Source organism: Arvicanthis niloticus, chromosome 5 (genome assembly GCF_011762505.2).
Source record: "Arvicanthis niloticus isolate mArvNil1 chromosome 5, mArvNil1.pat.X, whole genome shotgun sequence".
In the NCBI taxonomy this organism is placed as follows: Eukaryota; Metazoa; Chordata; class Mammalia; order Rodentia; family Muridae; genus Arvicanthis; species Arvicanthis niloticus.
This window is the reverse complement of record NC_047662.1, coordinates 79,138,215-79,147,834: the sequence shown is the minus strand read 5'-3', so window position 1 is coordinate 79,147,834 and position 9,620 is coordinate 79,138,215. Positions and strand designations below refer to the sequence as shown.

At 37.7% G+C, this 9,620-nt stretch overlaps 1 protein-coding gene across 1 annotated transcript in view; it reads right to left on the bottom strand.

The window, feature by feature from the left end:
• Positions 1-7,940: 7,940 nt before the first annotated feature.
• Positions 7,941-9,620, bottom strand: part of Brinp1 (BMP/retinoic acid inducible neural specific 1) — a 183,256-nt gene continuing 181,576 nt past the window's right edge. The window contains exon 8 of the mRNA XM_034504056.2: positions 7,941-9,547. Coding sequence (XP_034359947.1) covers positions 8,410-9,547 — 1,138 coding nt within the window. The 3' untranslated portion in view covers positions 7,941-8,409. The remainder of the gene's footprint in view (positions 9,548-9,620) is intronic.

Below are 9,620 nucleotides of genomic sequence, written 5' to 3'. Positions count from 1 at the left end.
CATTCTCACTCTCAGCCATTTCCCACACTCTCAGTTTCCGCACACATGCTCTTATCCTGTTTCCATCTTCACCTACTCCCCAACCCACTTCACTTGATCCATCTATTCCATTCTGAGAAAGATTCAATCCAGTGCTTTAATGGAAAGGATTTATAAGGCCCTGCAGATACAACTACAGACATCATTGGAAAATTATTTCCAGCCTTTGAAGTGGACTATGCATAGCTAACTTCTATGTTCTGTACCATGGAATACTAGGAAGATTCTCACACTAATTCCTTCCTGTAAAGGATGGAGAGGAATTCTAAGCAAAGAGATATCCAATGACAATTTGGCAAAGGCAGAAGTTATCATGCCCATGTGAAAGATGAGGAATCTGAGGTCCACAGGAATCCAATAGCCATCAATAATCCTATTTACAAAGGATGCCACAAAGAACTCTTTAGGATGCAGAGCCATTATATCTAAGTATTTAGTATGTATTTTAAATGGTAAAATTGAATCTATTTTAGTTGCTCTGATTTCTTTACCTGTATGATGAGAATAATGATAATTTTCTTAGGAGTTTCTAAGGATTAAATACAATATATGTCAAGTATCTGAGACATCATATTTGCTTGAAATATTATGTTCTTTTTTTCTTTTGTCAGTGTGTACAGAATCCCATTTTCTGAAACCTACCAGACTGACAATGACCCTATAAAAGCTCAAGAGTGCTTATAAGTTGTTTTAATTTAATTTTTATTTGTGTTTTACATGTGAACTTAAATGTGAATGACATATGTGGAGGACAGAAGACAGCTTGTAGCAATTGGTCCCTAACATTTTACTTTGTGCTTCCCAGAGGTTGATTTTCTGTCATTAATCATAGCAGCAAGCCATTCATTGGGAAAGCAGGGGTATTTATATTCATATGTTCATATGTTAAGTGACATTGTTGTAAATATCTCAAAGCCTGCATCATAATCCAGTGTTTTTGTTCAATCTATCCAAGTTTTAATGTTTTTGGAAGAGACAGAGGAGGTCTTTATGTTATGACCAACAATCGTAACTGTGACTTTGGGAATCATGAGATACACATTATAAGAGGAAATAGTATAATAGTCAGGAGTTGATTGATCTTGGAATCCTCACAGAGTCCTTGACTATAGAAGTCAAGGTTCCTTTATCCTGTATTCTAAAGATTCCTACTGGCTATATCTGATTACAGAGGATAACTCTGAAGTGTGTGTTCTTGAGCCTTGGATCAGGTGGATCTGGATCCACATATAATATTGAAATAGGGGAAAGTGTCCAACTCATCAAAGGATCCATTTTTTTATGTCATCATTAGAGATGAGATGCAACTTTCCATCTCCGGACTTCAGTTTACCCATGCCACTATATACCACCTCCCAATTTTAATCCCCTCATATTGTTCTTTGTAAAAAAAAAAAAAAAAAAGAGCTACAGACACGGTAATGGTGTTTTGTAATAGATGTAGTAGCTCTTCCTGGAGTCGTCTTCCTGAGCTGCTGGAGAAGGAGCAAGAACTATGGAGAAGGAGCAAGAACCTGCCCTAGACAGTCTTCTCTTTCTAGGCTTCTGCTGAAACTGTATGATTCTAGTGTTAGTGCATTTAGGACTCTCCTTTTTCTCTGACTTACAGAGGAGCTTAATGATTCTGTGATAAAGAAGTAGTGCACACAACTCTCAGAATTTGCTCAATTCCTTCAAGTCACATTTTTGTGCATCTTATTTGGATTTACTGAGGCAATGAATGTTGACTTGCATAGTTAAGAACCACATTTTTAAACAATGAGAGATTATAGTACCATTATCATTTGTGGAAAGACAGGAAAAATGTGTTTTAAGACTAAGTTGATAGTAAGATTCAACTTATATTGCTATGGAGTTAAGCAGCATGCTATGTTCTGCATGTCAATGCTCCTCTAACAAGCAAAACACTATGCCCCATTACCTAATGTGGAACAATGGGATATGGTTAATTCATGAGAGTTCTGTTATCATGGATGGGATTAATGTTTTTCTAAAAGAGGCTTGCAAGAATGTCCCTTACTACTTCACCATGTGATGACATGTAGGATGTACCATCTAGAAGAAACAGTTCAACCCCCCACCAGACACTAAACCTACTAATGAATCCTCTTAGACTTCAAAACTTCCACATGGATGAAAAAGTTATTTCCATGATTAATAATTACTCAGTTTCACTATTATGTTGTAGCTGTTTAAATGTACTAATACATAGGAAGCCTGCAGGAAATCCATACTATTCTACTTAGTCTATAAAGTAGGCTGAAATGATTACAACTTTTACTATATTAATATGCACTGCTATCTAAATGGCATCTTATGTCATTTATTTACCAAACAGATAGGCCACTTACATGCCAATTTTTCTCAGATTCTTTAAAATTGCTTAATTTTCATAACAACCAGGTTAGAGAAGACCTATTAAGAATCTCCTTTCTACAGAAGAAATTGAATCAGAGAGAGTCTAAATATATCATTTAAGCTCCACAGCTAATAATGGCAGAGCTCCTGGCTTGCTTTTCAACTCTAAGTCAGCACTTCTAGCTACTGTTCTGAATCTTCTGTGATTTTCCTCATGTTAAGAACATTGTCAAGTAGTTGATAAAATCACTAACTTGGAAATTAAAAAATATTAATTCTATTTCTGGTTTTGTAGACAATAATTTAGGGGAAAAATCTGTCATTTGGGTGAAACCACTAAGTTTAGAATCCTTTTGAGTACCAACAAACTATCAGGTGACATTATTATTAATTGGTAATTATGGACTGTATAATAACATCATGTAATTAACCAATGCTTGGCAGTATTTATAATCATCCTCTAATTTATAAGATGACTATAATTTTCTCATTTACTCAGGTATGCGACAAAGTTAGGACAATTTTCTATTGCTGCCCAAGACTTGTGTGAATGACTAGACTGAAAGAACACAGACATCTTTTATAATAGCAACATCAAAACTTTCACTTTCAGATCAGCAATTCTCATGTTCAAGCCCTATCTAAACATTTTATCAAGGCATCTTTTTCCCCTTGAGTGAAATGGTTTCATTTAGAAGTGTGACCAAGACTGGAGAGCTTTACTGGGAACACAGATTGTGTTCAATTGTGGATAAGAGCATTTGAGGATGTTTTTCAAGTAAGGAATTTTGGCTTTGAAGATCTGATGCTAACTCAGGGAGAAAATCAACTTGTAATGCTTAGCACCAATTTGCTTCTGCCAAGGGACTTAAGGAATTTTTGTGTGTGTGTGTGTGCTTTCAGCAAGCTCCTCTGATATAGCATGCTGTCCCTTGTATTGGGCTGATGAGTTAGGCTCTCTTTATCTCTGATATAATACCACATCTTTATTTCTTATCCTCTTCCCAAATCACTGTTTTTAATGCAACAATCCTTTATTTAGCTAGCAATTTCAAAGAACAAATTAATGTAATACATTTGGATCTAGAGCATGTTGATTTTCATAATCATACTACCATTCCTATCAACTGGTCCATACTTGAGTAAACAAGGATAGAGGTAAAGAAGACGCCACATAAACTACATGGATTGATATATTGTCTTGGAAAATATTGTGCTTCAGTCAGTCAAAAGGGAACTAAAGTGTAGTGTAAAATTGGTCAGAGATACTGACTCAAGTTTTGCAACATTCACAGTGCTCAAGAGTAACTTAAGGGATCATCGAAATGTTGCTCAAAAGTATATATGTAATGGTACATTTTTATTTCAAAAAAAGAGGCCAAAGCTTTTACATCTCAAAAAGACATACATACCTGTATAAATAAAGTTTTGTATTTCCTTCAGCATTTACTATCTGAAAAGTCTATATAACAAAAGTAAGATGACTTCTTTATCCTTGATTTGTGTCTAGCCCATTGCATCCTTTCATTCTTCTTGATCTGTAAGCATATTGAGTAGGCAAGGTTTGGCAAGACAAGATGGTGTACTTGTCTCAGTATCGTGCCTTGTCTCAATATGCTGAAAGATCAGGTGCTGGAGAATAAAGGGTGACTGTGCTTATAAGTGCAGCCTTTGACACTGGTTTGGAGGGAGAAGATCGTAGAGGTCCTACAGGTAGGTATCCATTTCTCTCCAGAAGTTTTAGGCTGATCAGTCAGTAGCTGCTGATTCTAAATAAGTGGAAGGGAGAAAACAACCCCCACTCATGCTGAGATCACTGTCACCATGAAAGAATTTGACTGATCCATAGCTGCAAAAATTCTTTTTAGTAAGATTATGATGATGACAACAATGGTAAAGATGGACAGGGCAGACTCAATTGCAAAGAATGAATATAAACCCCATGCCTGTGTTTTGTGTAATCTATCAACTAAAATTCCACAAGGTAGGTTTTTGTACTGGGTAGGTCATTAACCTAGGTGACTCTTCATTTTGAGATAATGAAAGGGCAGTAAGCTTACAGTCAGTTATAAAAACTGAAAAATAATACTGTTTTGCTTAATTCCTTATTGCTGAAATTTAAAAGATATCAAAAGATTCCTTTAATACTAAACATCTTCTTTGTATGTGTTTAGTTATATGTCTATTCTTCTTAACAAAGTGACTATTTTTATTCTAATAATATATATTTCTCTTGGCAGCTATTAACAATGCACCATCTACTTTCTTTACTGGTATTTTTCCTAGCATATTTTTTCTAATTCCTTTATCTTCTAACTTGGTGGTTATTTTTTAATTAATAACTAGTAACCTGAAAAATACTATTTTTCAACAAATCGATTTTATCCAATTATAGTTAATATTGTCTGCCTAAAACATTTGTGTTGTTATCTGTTTTTGTAGCTGGCAATTTTGATTTTCTCCTTTACTGTCCTTAATTTCTATTTTTCTCCTTTAGTAATTGGTAAGTGATTTGTTCTGCCTCTAAAACATTAATAGTTACTCACTCCTCCCCCTTTGGTGCTTTGACATCTTCTCTTGATCATTTATCACCATCTAGTGGATCCATATTTACATTATGATCATTTTGTTCTCAGAGAAAAGTGAATGGGATAAATTATGAATCATTAAGATAATTTTATTTTTGTTTAGACAATCAAAGAAGGAACAACATATTAGAGATTTTAATATTCTACAAGAATAACCTCAAAGTATGTTTGTTTCTGTGTTTGTTAGTTTTACAGACCAACATTTTTTCCACATTGCAAAATGTAGTCTCTAGATAACTATTTTAATCTCTGAAGAGAGACTTACTGTTAGTGCGACCTTCTCCTTGCCCTCTACTTTAAAGAGGGCAGATATGCCATGGTCTAGAATTTTCCAATGATTTTATTTGATAGCTAATTAATGGTTTTCTGTGGTTTCCATGGTGATGACATGCTTTGCTGCCAAGCCTTATCCAAATGGGCATTCTGTTCACTCTTGTGTCTTAGTATCAGCATATTAATCAGAGGCTGTAGGTCCTCAGTTGCTGCATCAAATTCGTAAGAAACTAATTGAATTAAAATCCCACTCAAAGGCTTCTGGATTCTCTTCCTCACATTTAGAAGGGACATTTTTAGGTCAAAGGGCTCAGAGTCAGACTGAAACAATAAACAATGGAACTTTACCATATTGTTTTGCATCATCAGTGCAAAGTGGCTTTCTTTTCCCTTAGAATATATTTTAGTGATTTAATTTTTCTTTTTGAAATTTTTTATATTTCCATAACTTTTCAACACCATGCACTGTATGTATCTCTAAGATGAAATGACTGACTCAATATTTCCAAGGTGAAGGGGAAGTAGCCCTTCCTACACATACCTTTGGTGAAGATCGATGAGGACCTTCGATTGAAGGTCCTAATACCATGGTGATGAGAATGAGGCAGTACTGTTGTGAAGATGAGGACTGCCTAGCAACCTTCCAGGCTCTGCACCTTGCAAGAGGATTTCAGTTAGGAGTTAGGAGAAAGTCCTTGGAAGTTGGAGATAAAGGAGAAAAGAAAATAAACTGAAGGTTGTGGATGATTGTTTCTATTTTTCCTATAGAATTAACATTCTCACTCTTCTAGAAATAAGACTTTTACAAGTTGTTATTGTAAGTGGTCCTGAATTGCTGTTGAAAAGTTATATTTACACATTTGTGTTTTGTTTCCACCCTTTATCTGGTCATTATGTTCCTTCTACTTGTATAACTTCTAACCATTATCTCATACTGACAGTGGATCTATTCTTTCTAGAGAGCCTTTAGTTTTCAACTGCCAAGCAGAGCTTCCTCAGATCTCCTTACTGCTTACCTGACTCCATCAAGAAACTCATCTTGGTGTTCTGCAAAGACACACACACACACACACGTGTGTGCGTGTGCGTGTATGTGTGTATAATGTGAATGGCATAAAACATGGATCATTTTTGCAATATTCATATTTTTGACATTTTTATGAATTTACTAAATGCTTAAAGATTGTTAGATGAGTGCTTAGATATGATTATGCTCTAGGGATATTCTATAAAACTATTCTTGACATAAAGGATTTTCCAATTAAATCAACAACTCACTCTTTCTAAAGGTCTGAAAACCTATGAAAGTATGTTGTAGGCAGCACAAAATGTAAATGTATGCTAATTCATACCAAAAATGAGAATATTAAAAGTTTAACATGCTGGTTTAAGACAAACATTTTTTCTCTCCTCACCTTCATTTAAATAAACCAGAAAATTCACCTTTTGAAGGGGAAGCCCTCCATTTTCACTTCCAACTTTTATGGATGGGTGTGCTGGTCACATGCCATCTACACTGCAGAAAAAGATGTTATGAAGGATGTATGAAAGTGAATAATGGAAGTCAAGTCAGTTTGTGCTGGGGTTGGAGAATGTGCAAATCACAGAGTAATAGCTAATCATCAGCTAGCTTTTATAAAATAACTTGAAATGAGAATGGTTGCTTCTCTTTGGTGAAAGCAGCACTCACGGAACATGGAAAAGGGGGCTAAGCAGTTTCTTGTCTAGGGAAGATGTCAGTGAACACTGGTGACTTAGACTGGAGAACCTCTGGTTTTTACTGTATACTTCAGTGATTCTGCATTTCCCTCCAAACATACAAATGAGGATCCAGATGTCAGAGGAATACCTTCTTACAGGTGCCACCTAAATGCTGAGCTTCTAAGGACAATAAGCAATGTCCTCCCAAATCTTTTGAAGAATTGCCATCTTCAGTTTCTCATTCTACTAAACACAGCTCTCTCACGAGAAGTGGCAGTGTTTATACTGTGTATACATGTGTGGCAAGGCCTTGATGCATGTACACTTGTGCTTGTGTATTATAAATTAATCGAAAAGAAATTAAAAAATACATGGGAAGTCTTATATACTCCATATACGCCAAAACTTCTATTATTACTATTATTACTTGGTCATGGGCTATACTCAAATTAAAACTATCTCTATTAGAATAACATTTCTGAACAATATGATACTATATTTTTTTGGAGAAAGTAGGTATAAAGTTTTTCTCTACACAAGCAAAACCATCATCACACACAATTTTGGAGAGAGACATCATTCACCCTTTGGTAAAATTTTTGAAGCAGAAAACACCAAAGTGTTCGGAGTGATTGATAAGAAAGAATGTGTGTTTGCAAGGCCTAAGAAGATCAGATTCAAACTCTTATGGGGCAGTTATTATGGGGGTATTCTTCAGCATGCTGCTTCCCTTCGTCCCTGTTCCTAAACTAAGTAGTTTGAAGAGCTAATATCTAAGGTTATTGACTTTTCTAGGATTGTGTCAGTTTCTGTCCTCCCAACCCACCACCTATGAACCATTTTCCATTAGCTTCAGTTTATTGAGACGTAAAGAAGCCATATGGGTAAGATTGCAGTGTTGTTGCATCTCCCCCCGCCCCCCTGTCCCCAGCAGAGCGTCAAAAGAAGCACAAAGAATTAAGCATAAAGAGGGAAGAAATCTTAACAGAAGAAATATCTTCTTTATCTACGTCCATTTCCTCTCACAAGGAAAAATGGCAGTGTCAGAGGTACATTACATATATCTTTCTCTCTCTTTTAGTGTTTAATCTTAGCACCTGCACAGCAGAGGTCTTTACAATTCATTGCATATGCTCTCCCCTTCTCCCCCCCTCCACACAGCACCTGAGGCCAAAGAAGCCACCAACTCAAAGCTTCACAAAATTCTGAGACCCTTCTTCATGACAGAATATAGAAGTAAGAGACATGCCCCACGGTTTTATACAGTTGCTAGAACACTTTAGCTTCCAACAAATGAAGTTTTTTTTTCCTCCTTTCCTTTGAAACTAATTACATTTTACAAATTTGTATATGGGTGTGTGTGTGTGTGTGTGTGTGTGTTTCTTTTCTTTTGTTTTGTTCTGTTGTATTTGTACAACAGAAGGGAAAGTCCGTGGCAAAGGGTCCCGGGTTAGCAGAGTTTGGCTGTCATCTGGTCAGACTGTTTGAGGATCTCAGTGTTGTAGAGGTCCAAGGCATGATTCACCCTGATAATCTCACTGTTGGTCAGCTTCAGGCGGTGCTTTAGCATACAGGAAAACAAGTCCAGCTGGGGTTTTCCCGGGGCCACAGGAGGGGCCAGGCGGTTGATTCGGTCCCGAATGTCCAACATGAGAAGCATCACGGATGAAGAAGAATAGAACTGACCACCCTGTGTATAGGATTGATTCACCTGTTGCACGGCACTTCGTAGGAGGTCAGCATTGAACCTCAGGCTGTACCCGAACACCTGCACATCAGAGATCTTGATGTAGAACTGCCTTTTGGAGGGATCAGACAGGTCCACCGGGCCCTGGCCAGTCTCATTGCGTAGGGTGGGTAGCCGAGTCCGACTACGTAGGTAGATATGGACAGTCTCGAAAAAAGTTTTCCACCGATTGCCCAGCAAGAGAGTCCAATTGTAGCATTGGCTGTTTTGCAGACGGACCTTCTCCCAACGTGGGTAGCCAAATTCCCCAAAGGGCATGTTCCAGCCTTCTGAATGGCTCCCACTGAAGGGATTGACATAGACAAAGAACATAGGGTCCAGGCTGCTGTTGCGCATTTGGCAGATACGCATGGACATGCCGATCACCATGTGGATAAAGTCCATGCGGTTCTTGTTGCTCTTGAGAGTGAGAGACATGCGCTTGCGCCACCGAGGGTCAAAGAATGTATCCAGGCGAATCTCATTGCTGATGAAGGTAGTGTGGACATAGAGGCGTGAATCCATCTTCTGCAACAGGTACTTCAGTTCCAAGTCCTGGAAGTCCAGGTCGGTCTCAAAGCTGATGAACTGCTCACTCCGCTCAGAATCCACGTTTTGTGGTTCACAACGGCCTCTATACAGCTTGTAGCCCTTATTGCAGGAGCCACAGAGTGAGATGTTGGCCAGGCTGCACATGGCACAGCTGTTGTTCCCACCGATGATGCATGGGATAGGGCGCTGGCACAGTGTGGTGCTACCATGGCACACACAACTCCTCTGGCTCTCCAGGAAGGTTCCCCAGAACCCGTTCTCATTGCAGTAGAGAAGGGACTGGACCCTTGCGAGCCACTGTTGGATTGTCCTATGAAAAAGAAGAAAAATGGAAAATGTTAGCTACCATCAACAGGATTTTGAGGTACATCATATAACCGACC